Consider the following 19,022-nt stretch of genomic DNA (forward strand, 5'->3'; position numbering starts at 1 on the left):
AAACAGGAAAGCTTGTTTCGGCGCTTTTCCAACGTGGAGCGTTTCCGTGTTTGCTTGCTTGCTTTGGACTGAATGTGTTGGTAAATCATAGAAAGACGCAGCTATGTCAACTACTGTACATCTGGTTTTAACTCTTTGTAGTTCTAGTGCTTTGTGCCACACATTTTAAACCAGGGGTAGGGAAACGTTGGTGCTCAATGGCCATTTGATTTTTAAAATTGGCAGTCAGGTCAGGTTCTTAGCAAATGAGGTTTGAATGTGTATGTAAAGCATTACAGGCACTTGGTAATGTACAGTAAATGCTCAGCGGGCGACATAAATGGAGCACGCTGCATGTGGCCCATGGGCCGTACTTTGCTCACCCCTTTGCTCACCCCAACAACTTGTAAAAGTGGGATGAAACAGGAATTAACTTTGAAACTATTACACATTGGGATGTGATACTTTAGCAGTTGCATGCTTCTTTTCTTATATATATAAAATGTGAGAAAAAGGAATACTCCGTCCCTCAAGGTTAAACTCACACCCAAATAACTCCATAAGTTTGTGTAATATTAGACTCTCGTGTGAGTTTGTAAAAATTTTCAATTATGTACAAAAGTGGTCTTTTTTCCAAAGGGTAGGAAGCTAGTGACAAGCAATTGTACCCCTCCCTCAAGGAACTCCATGTATATTTTTCTTCTATGATATGCATGCATATATGGGGAGAGGCTTTGTGGTTTGCCATGTTTTTGTTTTGCTTTTTGTTTTGTGCGTCTATTGTTCACCAGATACATCATCTCAGGTTTCGGGGAAGTCATGCCATGGAGACAAACTTCCGGGTGGCCATCGGCGGACCAACCGCACGCGCAGCATTCTTTTAAAACAGGTGGTTATTATTCAATTGTGTGTGTGTGTCTTTGACTGGCAAGTAACCAACAAGGATTAAAATGACAGTATTAAGATATTTTTGCTCCACAGTCTTGCCTATGCAGTTTCCAGCGCAGAGGAACACGACAGAGGAAGGCATCTGTCCTCTCTCCTCTCTCCGGGTTCTGGTGTCAGAGAGCAAAAACACAAGTGTGCAATTTTACTTTCTCAACTCATTCTGATCTGTGTTGGGCAATTACTTCCAAAATGTAGTACATACTACTTGTTATTTCAAAGAAATTAGTTTTATTCCACTATTACCGCCTTTGAATTGTAACAGTACTTTTGAGTTACTTTCATCAAAACAGCTGCTGAATTCAAAAGAATGACGTTTAACTTTAATACACTGATAGCTTTAAAAAGGTAACAGAGCCAAAATATGTGATGCAAATCATTTTAATTGACCTACTCTCCATTTACTTTCAGACTTCATAAAAGTAAATCCTAAACTATATCATGTTTATATCTTTAGATATTCAAAATAAAAGGTCCTTTACAAACATTTTAATTAAGTGTAACAAGTGTGTTAGTGGTTAGCACATTTGCCTCACAGTCGAGAGGTTCCAGATTTGAATCTCAGTCAATGTTCTTCCTGCGCTTGTGGAGGTTTTTCCACTTACTATGGCTTCCTTCCACATTCTAAAAACATGCACGTTGGGTTCATTGAAGACTCTAAATTGCACGTAGGCGTGAACGTGAGTGTTAATGCTTGTTTGTCTCTTTGTGCCCTGTGATTGACTAGTAACCAGTCCTGGGTACCTCACCTCTTGCCCAAGGTGAGCAGCTTCTGTTTTGGCAAAAAAAAAAATAATAAATAATAATAATCAGTTAATCAATTGGTCGGCTATAATATTTGACATCTATTATGTACAATGACATATATTCTGAGACTGAAAAGTTGACTCACGACAGTGCAGTCTGACTCAAGGAAGGCACTCAGCACCAGAACATCTGGTTAATGCAATGTTTAAATGCATTGTAACATGCGTTACTAAGATTGTAACAGGTAGAATTACTTTATGCCCAATCTTTATAGTAATACCTTATATTACTGTGTTACAGAAATAACACATTTTTAGTTAATTGTGATGCTTTTTCAACATTGATTACCATATGCTATGCTATGCTATGCTATGCTATGCTATGCTATGCTATGATACGATATACTAGCTTGATTAGCTGGGACAGGGGCAACAAAAGACTGGGTAAGTTGAGGAACGCTCAAAAACACTTGTTTGGAACATTCTGTAGTTGAGCAGGTTAATTGGAAACAGGTGACTGTCATTATTGGGTATAAAAGAAGCATCCCGGAAAGGCTCAGTTGTTCACAAGCAAGGATGGGGCCAGGTTCACCAGTTTGTGAACAACTGCGTGACCAACTGGTCCAACAGTTTAAGAGCAATGTTTCTCAATGTACAAGTACATTTGCAAGGAATTTAGGGATTTCACCAAATCATCAAAAGATTCAGAGAATCTGGAGAAATCTCTGGACGTAAGTGGCAAGGCCGAAAACCAAAACTGAATGCCCGTGCCCTTTGATCCCTCAAGTGGCACTGCATTAAGAACTGGCATCATTGTGTAAAGGATATTGCCACATCGGCTCAGGAACACTTCAGAAAACCATTGTCGGTTAACACAGTTTGCCGCTACGTCACAAATGCAAGTTAAAACTCCACCATGCAAAGGAAACGCAATACTGTACGTCAACAACACCCACAAACACTGCTGGTTTCTCTGGGCCCCATGCTCATCTGAGATGGACTGAAGCAAAGTGGAAAACTGTGCTGTGGTCTGACAAGTCCACATTTCCAATAGTTTTTTTTACAGTAGGTATGGGCCAAAGAGGAAAAGGACCATATGATTGTTATCAGGGCAAAGTTCAAAAGCCAACATCTGTGTGATGTTAAGGGGGTGTGTTAGTGGCCATGGCATGGGTAACTTGCACATCTGTGAAGGCACCATTAATGCTGAAAGGTACATACAGGTTTTGGAGCAACATATGCTGCCATCCAAGCAACGTCTTTTTCGGAACGTCCCAGCTTATTTTAGCAAGACAATGTCAAGCCACATTCTGCACGTGTTACAACAGGGTGGCTTTGTAGTAAGAGTGTGCGTACTAGACCGACCTGCCAGTAGTTCAGACCTGTGTACCATTGAAAATGTGTGGCGCATTATGAATCGCAAAATATGACAACAGAGACCCCAGACTGTTGAGCAACTGAAGTTGTACATCAAGCAAGAATAGGAAAGAATTCCACATCCAAAGCTTCAACAATTAGTGTCCTCAGTTCCCAAATGCGTATTGAGTGTTGTTAAAAGGAACAGTGATGTAACAAAGTGATAAAGGTGCCCCTGTCCCAGCTATAGAGCGTTTTGCAGGTAGGTCTATCAGTTTGAACATTAAATATGTTGTCTTTGTATAGAGTATTCAATTGAATATAGTTTGAAAACGATTTGCAAATCATTGTGTTGTTGTCACACTGTTTTTATTTACATTCTATTTGTATTATATATTGTGGTATGTATTTTATTTAACATTTGATTTGAATTTAAATTATAAAAATGTACGTTATATAATGCATGTTTACTTTACTTTTGATACAGTGGGATGATGGCCTTAAATATAGTGGAACCTCTGAAGTGAAATGCCGCTCAAGTTGAACAATTTGGTGTTCATCCAAAATTAAAAAAAGGTGCCTCTTAGGTTGGCTTCAACTCCATGAGTAGCTAATGAAGTAACTCCTCAAGTTTCTCATTCTTCTGCATTTTGTGATGCCATCACTGAAGGGTACCAGTGATGACAAAGAAGAGAAGTGACAAGTGAGAAGCATTACCATGATAGTACCAGAAATTGAACTTCTTGTGATGCAGTGCTACCATAGCTTCTCTGTCCAGACTGCTAAGTACAATATGGCTAAATCAACAATAAGTGAGCTGAATTAAATCTTGATGTTGACCTGTATGTGAATCTTTACACATTCTGCATTAGCATTTGTTACTTTTCTAATTTTTTTTTATTTTTACATTTGTATGACAGTTAAGAGTGTTAGAATGTTACTTAAAACATTGCCTCTACTGTCAACACTGGGTTTATTGTGATGACCCTGGAGGCTGAAACACATCATTTCTATTCATTTCTATGAGCAGCATTTGGCCGACAGCAATGGACTGGCGACCAGTCCATTGTGTAGCTTGCCTTTCACCCAAACTCAGACAGGATTCCTATCCGGCTCACCTGTGACACTAATGAGGTCAAGCACTACAGAAAACGGATGGCTGGATAATTTCTTATGGGGAAATTCTACGGTTGAGGTTCCACTGTACTTCATTGCATTATTAGATGACATCAGTTGACAAAAAAAAAAACATCAAATCAGCCCAGTCAAATATAACTATTACTGTATTGTTGATGTTGTTGACACAATTTTAATTTGTTGCAGTAGAAAATGAGCTTGTTTTATCATGATTATGCTGCTATTCATAGCGGTGTTTCACCCCCCACCCCCACCTCCACCAGTTCGTTTGGGACTCCGTGTTACTGTGACTGGTGCAAGAGATATTCTTGACCCTCAGATGCTGCGGCACTTAAACAAGGAAGTCAGTATATCAACAGCAAGCACAAACACAAAAGAGACTTTGGAAACAAACACAGCTCACACAACTAATCAACGCTGGGCCAAAGGTTAGTATTTGTTTAGGTGTTTGTTTTGGTCAGACTTTCAGGCTATTTTTTATTCATCACTAGTGAAGCTTTATGTGAAGTGTGCAATGGAATTTCAGACTGACAGCACCTTTTTAATGAAGGAAAAGGCATTTGTGGATTAATGGATTAGGCTCTTTGGAACTCAGCAGAGGTCTTTTTTTTTTTAATCATAATGGTAAGTCAAGGGTGGCTTTGGCTTTTTTCTACCCAATGCTTACAAGTAGGGCTCTTGATCTTGAGTTGAAGTCATTTATTTTTTTCTCGTGTTTTTGTCCCTTCTTTTCACTGTAAAGGCCGGCCTCTACAGTTTAGGAGGGAAGGCAGGACTTTTCTCCATGCGGATACTCACGGTCAAAAGAGTGACCTCTGCACCCTGAGATTTCATCATCCAAACTTTATACCACTTTTTATTATAAACACATGTGATTCTAATCGTGGTTTTCTAACATTCCTATAATTTGTCTTTAATTAAAGAAAAAGTGATTTTGTTTTTCTTATCATTAAACCTTCATTTTATTTTATTTTGTCCCATTGAGATCTGATGGCGTGGTCATTTCATTGACATTTCCCATTAATGCGTTATTGAGCGGGTTGGTCCATTCCTGCGATACGTCAGCGCGTCCACCATATTGGAGGTGGCAATCGCGGTAAATGGGCTGCACTTCATAAAACGCCTGTTTACAAAGTGCACAGTCAGTGCCTCTTATTCACAGTGAATGATTCTCTCGCTCTCTCTCTCTCTCTCTCTCTCACACACACACTCACACACTAACATATTTATGAAATCGATTGATACCAAATACAAGGTATGTAATTTTGAAGATTGAGAAGTTTACTCCTTATGTTTAGGGAATGGATGAGCACCAAACCAACGCAATAGCGCGTGTATTCTAGTGTTTATAGCTACCGCTGTATGAAACACTGTTTGTGACAATAAATATTGAAGTGTTAATATTAGATATTTAATCTTTTACTGGTGTAACCAGATCTTGAAATGTCGATGTGACAAAAATTTTTTTAATTAATTTTGAAATAATGCTTACATTTTTCTGATTTTGATTAATAATTTTTATATCTAGTGATTGAAATCAATGATTGAGTCTTCATTTTATATTTAGACTACTACCAACAGCAATTGCTGAAGACAAGCAGAGAAACCGCTCCCTAATCACAGCTGCTTCGCACTGCTTTGTTAATCCTTTTAATAAAAATATATATTTTTTAAAGGTATATAATAGGAAAGACTACTTTGATAGGTACAGTATTAGTCAAAAAAAGAATATTATATTTGCAAAATGAGGTTATAATGGTCAAGTACATTCCAAAAAATTTTATTCAGTCTTAATGCAATGAGATCTGGTTTGGACTGTAAAACAATTGGTACATCTCAAGCAGCAGATGAATGAGGCCTCTCCACAGAGTGCTCCACTTTTCCACATCCTATATGGCGGAATGTCACCGTACGATTCAGATGTCAAGGCTGAGTTTATCTCAATGTGTCGAGAAATGATTTCGGAGCCTTCGATTAGGCCACACCTACCAAGAGAAGTAGCCAATAGAAATAGGCGTTGAGCTTCCGGGTTCCGCTCCTTAGCCACGCCCGCCGCGCGTGTAACTGACAACCGTGCGAACGTGTCGGCAGGCACTGGCTGTCTGCCTGGCATGGAGGTGGCACTCACCGCTTTGTCCTCGAGTCTGCTTTGACAAGTTGCCGTCAACAAAAGCACGCAGGCAGCTATGTCGGAGGAGGGCGACTTTGAGAAGACGCTCGCCTCGATTGGAGGCAAAGAGAGGATCTATTTGGTGAGCGATGCGGGCGAAAGTAAGGACGCGAGCCAGAGCGACGCCGACGTGCTGCGGGAGTTCATCGGCGATTTGTTCGGCGACCGTCGGCCCATTTCCAGTGTCGCTGCGGGCGGTCAGAGCCTCGTCTGCGCTAAAAGTGACGATAAACCTCTACCGGGGAAGCCGGACGATTTGGACTCAGGAGCCCGCCAGAGTGGCGCTCACAGGACAGTGACCCAGCAGGTGAGCAGCTCCAGCCGCCGGAGGACCATCGACTGCCCCGCCATCGTGTTCCTCTTCAGGCAGACTTTCATCAGCAGCGAAGTGTGCTTGAAGGAGGTCCTCAAGGACGTCCAGGCGCGCACCAAACGAGCCAGCGGCGCCGTGCCGGCCTTGATCGGATTAGTGCGCATCACCGCCGGGGAGCGCGACGGTGAGAGCCGCTGGTGCGAGCAGCGCCTGGAGACGCTCCTCCACAAGGTGTTCCCGCAACATCCAGCGGACACTATATGGGTGGGCTCGTTCGTGCCCGGCACGCCGAGCGGCGTGCTCGACATCAAGAAGAACGTCTGCAAGGTCATAGCGTGTGCCCAAACAGCAGGTGTGCACCACAGCAAGCATCAAACACTCGCTTCTCCAATCCTTATCAAGCACGGATCAGGGGTGTCAAACTGCGAAAATAAATGTATCATCGTGCAACTCATCATATTACATATACGCAATTACCCATGCATTTGATTGTTAATATGTATAGTTTTAACAACAAATTGAATTTGACATGAAAAATAGTGGCAAGCAAATATTGTCCAATTTCTATTAAGAGGGGATTTGTTGAAAATGCATGATTGTAAAATCGGTTAAAGTGAAGGAAAATGCAACTTGAGCACAAATCTTCTGCCAAAATCAAAAGAACTAGTTCATTTAGCAAGAAACATGAAGTAGATGCATTGAATTTTCTTTTAGTGGCCCACATTAAATAATGTGGCAGGCTGCATCTGGCCCCCGAGCCTTGAGTTTGACACCAGTGTTTTAATATCCCACATTAGATTTTCTGATACCAAGACCTCAGTTCTCCTTAGCAGTTAATCTTAACTCCGCGATTCAATGGTATTGAAATGACATACATTTACATACATACATCTACGGTCTCAACATTCCCAAATAATCCCCTGCTGGGGTTAGGGTGTGGGGGTGGGGTGGGGTGCAGATGAGAAATTCCAAGCATGAAAAGGGGTATTGCATTGCCGGTGTACTCTTATAGTGAATGTTAATTTTCGTCGGTCGACCGGGCAGGCATTTTGGATAAACCACTTTTTTTAAGGGTGCTGGAGATCAGTTTTAAGGGGGTTAAGACAATTCAAATTTAGCCATAGTCAGTTATACCAAATAATTTGTGGGGGGGCGTTAGGTTTAGTGACGCCACTGCTCACTACGATACACTTTTAAAGGAAACATTTAGTGTACTTTGGAGGAAATCCAGAAGATGTCTCATTGCATACACTGCGGCTGTCTTCTGCAGTTTGCGTAGCGCTAAAGTCAGATTGTGAAACGTGAACACGTATAAACTGTGTTTCTACTATCTGCTTTGAACACAACATGTTTGTTTTAAACTTTAGGGTCTTTAACCTGAAGGACAACATGAAGCTTTGACCGCCCATTGCAACAAGACAATACACATTTTCCCCCTATGATAACCGCTTTCGGAACATGTCTTGTGGGTGATTATGTTGATTAAAGTAAAGGGCCATCAGCCATAAATTCCCTAATGAGTGCAAACACCGGGCAGACCTAAATGAAAGTAGGTCAAAGCATGACATTCACAAGACTAATACTTCTCTTGATGATGACTGAAAAGGTCCAAGAACAAAAGGAGCATTCATGGGATATTAAAGCACTTACGATAAGCTGCCAAATTTTTAAATGCCCATTATTGCCTTCCAGATATCACCAGGGATAGCGGGAACCCGCTTTTGTGGCCATTCCAGTGTTTGTTCAGGCCTCATCGAGGAGGATCCAGAGGAGCAGCCAACAGTCCTCCAACCAGCAAGCAAAGAGGTTAGCAATTTGTCATTAACAGGACTGACCTGAACACTCCCACACCATCTGTTTCAAAACCATTATCCATTCAATCTCTCCCACACTTTCACTTCTAAATTTATTCCAGTTGAAAAGCAGTCAACACCCAGTTAAGACAGCACACTTTCCATGGAATGTGCCCCTGTGTTCAAGGAGACATATTATGTATGCATTTATTTCACAGGTTTTTGAATTCACATTCAGACAACTTTATTGATTCCTGTGCCGGCAATTTGTTTACAGCTCCCAGGTCCAAATCCACATTCAGCCTCGACAGACAAACACTGAATAAAATGACACAATATTGTAAAAGACGTGGCAAATAAATAAGAACAATAATGAGATAAGACCAATGTAACACAACAAAACTGCTTAAAATCAAAGATTAAAAGAAAAGAAATTCATTTTAGAAGAGATTTTTGCCTTGCATTAGCAATAATATATATATGTATGTGTATATATATATATATATATATATACACACACAGTAAATAGCAATAATGTCAGATCGGACGAACACTGTATGGTTGCAGTCAATTCAACTTTTGGCAGACAATAAACAATTCTTAAGGGGAAAAAAATGCCACTCCCAGATTAGGTTTACTGTCAAACTAAGCATAAAACAAAAATAATTACATGTTGTGTACAACTAAATTATATAACTTTGCCTTATAGTAGAAAGCTTAATGCTAATGCATAATAGGAAAGGCCATAGACAGGTTAACAAATATCATCTATGTGGCAGTTTTACAAGGCTTTAAGCAATGGATAAATGAACACAAACGGTGGAGCATCACATGTACTGTACACCGATAATATAACATTATTCACAGGCATGTATTCATTATCGTTTGTGGAAAATGACTAATATTACTGCAGTTTACTAAGTCAATGTAGTTGTGAAATTCTTCTTTGGTTGTCTGCATGACTGTATTATAGTGCCCACACCAGGATGAGCCGCAAAGAATTAATCATGATGTGCTTCGTGTTTAATTCTTTGCATTCTGTTTTCTTATGTTGTTGCTATATGTCTCTATAAAGCACAATATTATAGACGGCTATTTTTCCTACTAAAAGAACACATTACATAAATGTTTGTTCTTTTTTGGGGGGAGACTGAAACGGTTTAATAGCCTTTCAATTTATTTCAATAAGATAACCACAATCACCTTTTTCTTTTAAGGTGACTCTGGAAGCATAGAGGAGAGCATCCCTTTGAAAAACAATTCCATGTCCGCTGGGCCTAACGAGGAATCAGTTGGAGCAGACGCCTGATGTCATGTGACCAAGAGCCCATCACCGTGGACAATAATGTTGTGACTCCGAAGGGAAAAAGCTGGTGTCAAAAGCATTTGGGTTGTCACGGATGTCAATTCCTGCTGCTCCATGTTTCTCAATGCTGAGCCAGACAAAACACAATAATACAGACTTGCCTTATCATGACACACTATTGAAGAAGTACAATCAGTTATTGCACACATTATAAACAGTAGAACGAAACGACTGTAACTTATGCATTCTGTATTTTGGGTTAAAGTTATTTGGCCTATTTTTTGTTGTTGTTGTCAACATTATATTCTGCCTTAGATTTATGCTTCTGACAACTGTAGTAGTAAACAAATTAGCTTGGTTGTTTGTATTTATGAGGCTTATGGATTGTTCATGATGTGTAAATTAAAAAAAGCTCACAATTTTGGGTCTGTTGTCAAAATACATTCTACCCCCCCCCCCAATAAATTAAAATTAAGTATATTAAAATGTTAAATAAATGGTGAATTAACTTTCTCTTTATTTCATGACCTATTCATATAGTTCATATTTTATTTTATAGCATATTTTTTATTTGAAAGTTATTGTAACGTTTGTAATTATTTATTTGGATTACTTCTTTAATCAATGAAATGCAATTTGTTATTTAATGGGTTATATATGTTTACATTATTTAAAACCCCGTAATGAAATAAGCTTTAAAATGTCAAAGTCACCCATCGAAGAGGTGGTGGGCGCGATCAGTTATGTATTCAATTAATTAATTCAAATTTGTATTATCTACTTTCCTTTATATTTATGGAACGTTTTGATTTATTTTAGCATAAACAACCCCTGAGGATGCCCATGTGGAAAGGTAGGAAGGAAGTGATTCACAAAAATGCGTTTGTGGAAAAGCCTGTCTCCTTAGATATTTTCATTTTTCATTCCCCTCTCTGTTAATATGATTTATTTGAGCTTATTTTATTGGTGAGTATTGTTTTGAAAAGCAGCCCAGATTTTACACATTGATTTTAAATTGTGTTTTTGGTCAGGCTACAATGAGGGCAGCAAAATTGGAGGTCCTAGTGTCGGGGACCTCCGGCTTTTGTCAAAGAATTTCTCAGTGGCTCCGTCGCTTTGCACTGTTTTGCAGCTCCTCATAGTTGAATTTAGGTAATTCATTAAAAATCCACACGTAACTGCGTTGTGGAACCCTTAACTCGGGACAGAGGTGGGACTACAGCCCAACCATGATAACATCTGCCGGTGAGTTGTAAGAACTGATATCAGTTTGCTAGCTTAGCTCGAGTTTAGCTAGCTTCCATTGATTTAGCTGAGTCACACAGATCACTGGATGCTGTCAGTTAGCATCTAACCTACAAGAGCTCTTCCAAAATCTTAGATTTGTCACTAGTTTACACACATACGTTGCCATGAAGTGACAAAATGTGACTTTAAATGTAGCGCTACGTGTTGGAAATGCAGTATGGAGGAATTTCTTCTTACTACTCCTTAATTACGGATCGTACAGATTTTATTTTACGAATGTTAGCCATTTAAACATTGGTATCAAACTCATCTGATTATTTAGAAAACGACATATCACTTGCCTTTCTCAGTATCAAATTTTAAAGTTCCACATCACTTCGTATATACCCCGCATAAAAATAAATGTTTTCAAATAAATTCCCTGATGACTGTGAATATTCAAATTGAGCATCTAAAAATGTATTACATTCTTGATACAGCTCGTGTGTTGGGTTTCTATAGTGTGAGAGCCGATTAATATATAGAAAAACACAAATGCTAGTGACAATAAGCAAGCGAACCCAAAAACATGTATAGTAACGCATATGAACTCAAAGTGTGGAGATAAACATACTGTCCTTTTTTCCTGCAGCTGGAATTATTTCCCTCCTTGATGAGGAGGAACCCCAGCTCAAGGTAGGAGACCTCACAGCCCAATTCTGAGCTGCTGTTGCCTTCAAATAAACAGTCCTTTTTAAAATGGGTTTCAATTCTATTTGCAGGTTTTTGCACTGCAGAAGCTTGACTACCTCGTCAATGACTTCTGGGCCGAAATATCAGGATCTGTTGACAAAATGTAAGTGACACTTTTTTAAAACATTTCTGACGTAGCATCTTTGGGTTTTGGGAGTAACTCTGCAACAAAATACAGGGGATCCTCAGCTTACGAGAGTAAACGAGAGTTCCATTCCTACGGTGGTGACATAACCCTATGCAAGAATGTGCCGTTGTATGTGACTATCTAATGCTAACTGAGTATTAAAGCCATAATTGCAGTAAATATTTGTGTTGGAAGTATTTCTTCTGTACCAAATTCTTATAGACAGAGAATTCCAGGGAGTCATTGGTGTAGTTCTGTTCCTGACGCAGCGATAAAAGCATCCTATGCTAACGCAGTAGTAAATTCATAATTACAGTCGTCATTAGTAAGAAAATAACTTCCCAGCTAGAACGATCAAACAAACAAATGACCAACAGTAAGTATGTTGGTGCACCATTTGTAACAATGAAATGTTGTATTTTGGGACCATCATAAACAGAAGAACTCCTATTATGTTCTTTAAACTGGAGGTATTTGAAAATCATATCATCCATCCATCCATCCATCCATTTTCAACACCACTTATCCTGGATGGGGTTGCAGGGCGCTGGAGCCTATCCCAGCTGACTTCAGGCAAAAGGCGGACTACACCCTGAACTGGTCGCCAGTCAATCGCAGGGCACATATAGACACGGACAACCATTCGCACTCACATTCACACCGTCACTGAGTGGGAACTGAACCCACGCTGCCTGCACCAAAGTCAGGCGAGTGTACCACTACACCATCAGTGACCAAAATCATATCATGGAAAGGCTGAAAATGGTAATGAAAATGGATGTGCACGTGATGGGGGCCCATTGTAGGCAGTTGCGAGTACTTGGAAAACAGTGTCAGAACTCTGTGCTGTAGTAATGTTTGCACTTGGAATACTTCTCCAGCAAAGTGTACTTTTAGGACGCATCTACATTATGAATATTACAAATGCTGAGGAAGGGTATTCAAATATTGTTCTGATTAAGACCTGCATTCACAAGCACTTGATGTGCATTTGAATAGTGTTTACTATTGGCCTCCCATACATATAAAGGCATTGTCACTTATTTTTTTCTCTGAGAATATAAAACTTACTATATTGATGTCATGTAAATGTGTATGTACCCCAAGTTAAAAAAAAAGTACACAACAGCGTTCAGAGTAAACCAGTAAGCTTCTATAATCCTGTTTCTTTTTTTCCTCATCTGTGTCTAACACGTGTAGCGAGGTCTTATATGAAGATGAGACGTTCCGAAACAGAGAATTTGCCGCTCTGGTAGCTTCAAAGGTCTTCTATCATCTTGGAGCTTTTGAGGAGTCTCTAAACTACGCACTTGGTGCTGGAGATCTTTTCAATGTCACTGATGACTCTGAATATGTGGAGACAATCATTGGTGAGTGATGAAAGACAATCACTATCTCATATTATTAAGATGTGATAATGGTGGTGGTTGGCTGGCTCTACCAGAGAAGGGAAGGTGGATTCGCTCATGATCCACTTTCATGTCTTCTGTTAGCCAAATGTATCGATCATTACACCAAGCTGCGTGTGGAAAACGCTGAGCTGCCAGAAGATGAAGAGAAGAAAGGTATCGACCCCCGCCTTGAGGGTATTGTCAACAAGATGTTCCTGCGGTGCCTCAACGACCACAAGTATAAGCAGGCCATCGGCATTGCCCTGGAAACTCGCCGTCTTGACATGTTTGAGAAGACCATCTTAGAATCGGTAACGCTTCTTATCCTTTGCAGCTTTTATGAGAGATATAATTTGTGTTAGTGGCTGCTCTATGCATTTTGTTTTCTGCCCTTTCCTCCTATGCAGAATGATGTCAGTGGGCTACTTGCCTACAGTCTGAAGGTGTGCATGTCCCTCATGCAGAACAAAAAGTTCCGCAATGAGGTGCTGCGGGTTCTGGTCAAGCTCTATATGAACCTAGAGAAGCCTGATTTCATCAATGTCTGCCAGGTAACCACAGAAATTCTCTTTAAGAGTCAGTCCTACATTAATGTGCTGCAACTGGATCAGCTCTATTTCATTTTGTCCTCCTACTACTATTATAGTGCCTGATATTCCTGGATGATCCTCAAGCTGTCAGTGACATCTTGGAAAAGTTGGTGAAGGAAGACAACCTGTTAATGGCCTACCAGATCTGCTTTGACCTGTATGAGAGCGCCAGCCAGCAGTTCCTCTCCTCTGTCATTCAGAACTTGCGAACAGTCGGAACACCCATCCCAGCAGTTCCTGGTTCGACTAATACAGGCACTGTCTCCACTACAGATAAAGACAGGTGGGCATAAAGTTAAATAAAACATAGTTTGAATAAATGTGAACGAGTCTCCTAGCCTATGGCTTATAATAATAATAATTTTTAAAAAATTCACCTTGTTTAGTCAGCTGTGTATATTAACCATTTTCTTTTCCCAGTGATGCAATGGAGACTGATGACAAAGCTGGCAGCTCCCCCGCAGGAAAGCAAACAGAGACGGTAAAGACTACTGTAGCTTTTGTTGTGTTTCTCTGGAGAGAAACCTCAAGTTGGCCCTGAAGTCATTATCTTGCATCTCATTACATTCCTAGAAGGAAGAGCCCAAAGATCAGAACGCCAAGATGATCAAAATCCTCAGTGGGGAGATGGCCATCGAGTTGCACTTACAGTTCCTAATTCGAAACAACAACACTGATCTTATGATCCTCAAAAACACAAAGGTAATGTGTACGGAGCGCCAATGAAAGGAGACAAATTAGTACATGGATAGCTCAAAAGAATAAATGCATACTTTCGCCTCTCTGATGAATGCAATTGTACAAGTATGTCATTGCACAAAATGAAAGCTTAATGTGAGCGCATGACGCGCTTGGAAATGTTTTGTTATAATAAATAAAGTAAATAATATTTGCCATGAAAAGATTTTGAAATGAGATAGCAGTGTGAAATTGGCCACAAAGTCCCACAAACATTTGAATATCTCCAGAAGTACAATTTTCAGTGCCCTAAAACACACTGTGTGCGAACAAAAAGGCCATATATAAATGCCTGCGTTCATGTGGATTTGGTCATATGCTTAATCGTTTTTGTATGCAATTCTAATCCCAGTTCTCCTGTCTCATTTCAGGATGCGGTCCGAAATTCAGTGTGCCACACGGCCACCGTCATAGCCAACTCTTTCATGCACACTGGCACCACAAGTGACCAGTTCCTCAGGTAAGTATTGTATTAAAGGAGAAAAAAGTTACAAAGAGAAATATATTCACAATTATTCATGTTTCCAGCTAATATTCTTTTTTTTTTTCTTCTTTTTTTCTTTTTTTTTCTACAGAGAAAACCTTGAATGGCTTGCAAGAGCCACCAACTGGGCAAAATTCACAGCAACGGCCAGCCTTGGTGTCATTCACAAGGTCTGTCATTGTGACAGTAATCAATAGAAACACAAAAAAATATATATTTTGCACAGTTTAATATTTAATATCGGTAAAAAAAAAATAATTGAAGTCTATAGTGGTGCTTAGGGATGTCCCTATCTGATCACGTGATCGAAAATCAGGGGTCGATCGTGTGATTTTCAGCTGATCAAGATGGGGTGAAAAAGATTGGTTTTCTTTTTTTTTATTATTTTTTATTTTTTTTTATTTATTTTATTTTTTTTACATTTTAAAGGTTACAAAGTGGCAAAATAATCCAGAGCCACAAAGATATTGCCAAAAGCAATCATTATAGCTTAGTTTTTCACTCTTGTTATATTGCAGGCATTTGTTCATGTTAATTTTTCCCCCCTCATTAATGTACACTCAGCACCCCATTTTGACAGAAAGAAAACTGAATTGTTGAAATTTTTGCAGATTTATTAAAAAAGAAAAACTGAAATATCACACAGCCATAAGTATTCAGACCCTTTGTTGTAACACTCATATTTAACTCAGGTGCTGTCCATTTCTTCTGATTGTCCTTGAGATGGTTCTACACCTTTATTGGAGTCCAGCTGTGTTTGATTATGCTGATTGGACTTAATTAGGAAAGCCACACACCTGTCTATATAAGACCTCACAGTGCATGGCAGAGCAAATGAGAATCATGAGGTCAAAGGAACTGCCTGAAGAGCTCAGAGACAGACTTGTGGCAAGGCACAGATTCGGCCAAGTACAGGGATATCCTGGACGAAAACCTTCTCCAGAGTGCGCAGGGCCTCAGATTGGCCCGAAGGTTCACCTTCCATGAAGACAATGACCTCAAGCACACAGATAAAATACCGAAGGAGTATCTTCAGAACAACTCGGTGACTGTTCTTTAATGGCCCAGCCACAGCCCTGACTTAAACCCAATTGAGCATTTCTGGAGAGACCTGAAAATGGTTGTCCACCAACGTTCACATCCAACCTGACAGAACTGTAGAGGATCTGCAAGGAGGAATGGCAGAGGATCCCCAAATCCAGGTGTGAAAAACTTGTTGCATCATTCCCAAAAAGACTTGTGACTATTAGCTCAAAATTGTGCTTCTACTAAATATAGAGCAAAGGGTCTGAATACTTATGGCTGTGTGATATTTCAGTTTTTCTTTTTTAATAAATCTGCAAAATATTCAACAATACAATTTTTTTCTGTCGATATGTGGTGCTGTGTGTACGTTGAGGGGGGAAAAAATTAACTTAAATGATTTTAGCAAATGGCTGCAATATAACAAATAGTGAAAAATTGAAGGGGGTCTGAATATTTTCCTTATCCACTGTATATTACATAATGTACCTTTTCGGGGGAATTTTAGTAGTAAAGAGTGCCTGTAACATGGAATGCGTGTGCGTGCGTGTGCGCGCGCACACAGTCTTGTGCTGAGTCTATTGCCCCTCTAAAACCACAGCTCATAGAAGGAGCGACGTCTTTGTCCCCTAAACTTGTACAGGCTTTCAGATAACAAAAAACGGTGTAAAAACATTTTGCTGACACGCCACTCAGAGCGAGCCGAAAGATACTTCGAAAATAAGTGCAAAGCCTGATATGTATAAAGCCGCTTCGCTGAACTGGATCGTCAAAGAGTTGAGGGAACGACAGACAGGTAAACAATTTTGACGCATTCAAACGACTTAACTTCAAATAAAAGTTTAAAAAGTGTGAATTATTTTGTGACAAGAAAGCTTTTTGCGCACCAGTTGCACTTAACGAGGTCATAAATAAATAGTGTCGTTTGTAGAAGAACCACCAACTACATAGCTGCATGATGTAAATGTATTGTTTACTATGCTCTCAAACAGAGCAACCGCCCATACCATGTTAAAGCTTATATGGGCCATTCCACCAAATTCGTGCTATTTGCGTCTCCAGGAAATAAAATGTATGAATGCACCATATAATTACATGAAAGTATTCTTAAAACTCCTGCAGATTAATCTGTAATTTGATTAATGTGAACATTCTATTAGTATAAATGTCATGTGGCTGTAGTTTATGTATTTGTTATTATGTTAGTAACTCATTCCTGTTTTTTTGTTCTTTATTAGAATTAAGTTACCTGAGTTGTACAGAGTAGTTCAATTTGTACTTTATCATAAAATGTATATGTATGTATATTAATTTGAGAAGATTCGTATGTGCACTTTTTTTTTTTTTTTAATGCATCGTCGCAGTATCAGGTCAGGACTCGTTATAGGCAGATCCTGAAAATCAAAGACTCTGGTGCAAAAAAAAAAAATGTGATCGGGACATCCCAAGTGGTGCTTTTTGTTAAATTCTTGTTGTCATTTCTTCCATAGGGGCATGAAAAAGAGGCCCTTCAGTTAATGGCCACATACCTGCCAAAGGACACCTCCCCTGGCTCTGCATACCAGGAGGGAGGAGGACTGTATGCTCTGGGTCTCATCCATGCCAATCATGGCGGAGATATTATTGACTACCTGCTCAGTCAACTAAAAAATGCCAGCAATGATGTAAGTTAGCGTCTAAACCCTTGAACATTCAAATCCTGATATGTAACTCATGCTTGAGGTGACCTTATTGTGCTTCCTTCCCGACGCTGTGCTTCATCTGCCGTTTGAGCAGATTGTTCGTCATGGGGGAGCTCTCGGTCTCGGTCTGGCTGCACTTGGAACCGCTAGACAGGATGTGTACGACCTCCTCAAATCCAATCTCTATCAGGATGATGCTGTCACTGGTATGTGGAACCAACTCGAGTTTCATGTTTTGAAAAAAAACTGCGACAAGCTTCAGGCCTTCAATTGTTTGTCTTTCCTCTGTGACAAGCTTCAGGCCTATTGTGATCAAATGACACACAATTAGGTCACACTTTTATTATATACCGTATTCAAAACAGTCTTAAAATTATTCAGTGTGAGGTCATGCATAGGGTGTGATTTACTGTAAGGTCCTACCCAAAAATACATGCCAGCCAAGAGTTATTTTATCATTTATGTCCTTCCAGGTGAGGCTGCTGGCCTGGCCCTGGGTCTCGTCATGTTGGGCTCCAAGTCAGCTCAGGCCATTGAGGACATGGTGGGCTACGCGCAGGAGACCCAGCATGAGAAAATCTTGCGTGGCCTGGCAGTGGGAATCGCTCTGGTCATGTATGGACGCATGGAGGAGGCCGATGCCCTCATTGAGAGTCTCTGCAGAGACAAGGTAAAGCTTATACGGGGGTACTTGTTGAAACATTGTAAGAGCATCAAATTACAGCTGCAAATTCAGACTACCATTCTGAGAGCACTGCTTTCCCTTTCTAAATTTTAGGACCCCATCCTGCGGAGGTCCGGTATGTACACCGTAGGCATGGCCTACTGCGGCTCTGGGAACAACAAGGCCATCCGACGCCTGCTACACGTTGCTGTAAGTGTTTGTTTGGTCCACTTCACAAACCTTGACTAACTACGCAGACTGACGCAAATGCCAGAGACATAGAAGTGTCTGACCTTATAATATAAATGACTGATTATTGATTGGATTAAATTTTGTAACACTTGATTTTTACATTGCAACAATTGCAAGATTAGTTGCAGCTTTCAGCTTGTCCCATCAGGGGTAGAGTGTAGTTTCAAATAAATGCAGCACATTATGGTATGTATGAGGACTTTGTCCTCTGGATGGCACTGTCTACATTAATAGTATCAATAGAAATTGCGTATCATATTAGCTTTGAAGGAAGTGCCTACACGAGGATTATTTGCAGGGTTTGAAGAGCTGCTGTATTTGCATTACTGAAATGACTGCTTCCTTT

The 19,022-nt window shown here is 40.0% G+C and overlaps 2 protein-coding genes across 3 annotated transcripts in view; both read left to right on the plus strand.

Moving 5' to 3' along the window:
* The first annotated feature begins 6,252 nt into the window (after nt 1-6,252).
* Nucleotides 6,253-10,249, plus strand: LOC133406477 (uncharacterized). Its single transcript, XM_061684128.1, has 3 exons — nt 6,253-6,998; nt 8,339-8,452; nt 9,657-10,249. The coding sequence occupies exons 1-3, from the start codon at nt 6,350-6,352 to the stop codon at nt 9,746-9,748; spliced, it is 855 nt and encodes a 284-aa protein (XP_061540112.1). The 5' UTR covers nt 6,253-6,349; the 3' UTR covers nt 9,749-10,249.
* A 562-nt stretch (nt 10,250-10,811) lies between these two features.
* The window catches only part of psmd1 (proteasome 26S subunit, non-ATPase 1), a 34,192-nt gene continuing 25,981 nt past the window's right edge, over nt 10,812-19,022 (plus strand). The window contains exons 1-15 of one of the 2 annotated variants that reach the window (XM_061683993.1): nt 10,812-10,990; nt 11,625-11,668; nt 11,755-11,828; nt 13,053-13,222; nt 13,346-13,554; nt 13,651-13,794; nt 13,890-14,116; nt 14,254-14,314; nt 14,407-14,535; nt 14,943-15,031; nt 15,147-15,225; nt 17,569-17,742; nt 17,855-17,966; nt 18,234-18,430; nt 18,539-18,634. In XM_061683993.1, coding sequence (XP_061539977.1) covers nt 10,975-10,990; nt 11,625-11,668; nt 11,755-11,828; nt 13,053-13,222; nt 13,346-13,554; nt 13,651-13,794; nt 13,890-14,116; nt 14,254-14,314; nt 14,407-14,535; nt 14,943-15,031; nt 15,147-15,225; nt 17,569-17,742; nt 17,855-17,966; nt 18,234-18,430; nt 18,539-18,634 — 1,821 coding nt within the window. In that variant the 5' untranslated portion in view covers nt 10,812-10,974. The remainder of the gene's footprint in view (nt 10,991-11,624; nt 11,669-11,754; nt 11,829-13,052; nt 13,223-13,345; nt 13,555-13,650; nt 13,795-13,889; nt 14,117-14,253; nt 14,315-14,406; nt 14,536-14,942; nt 15,032-15,146; nt 15,226-17,568; nt 17,743-17,854; nt 17,967-18,233; nt 18,431-18,538; nt 18,635-19,022) is intronic. The other variant, XM_061683994.1, reaches the window with a different exon arrangement.

Source organism: Phycodurus eques, chromosome 8 (genome assembly GCF_024500275.1).
Source record: "Phycodurus eques isolate BA_2022a chromosome 8, UOR_Pequ_1.1, whole genome shotgun sequence".
Lineage (NCBI taxonomy): Eukaryota > Metazoa > Chordata > Actinopteri > Syngnathiformes > Syngnathidae > Phycodurus > Phycodurus eques.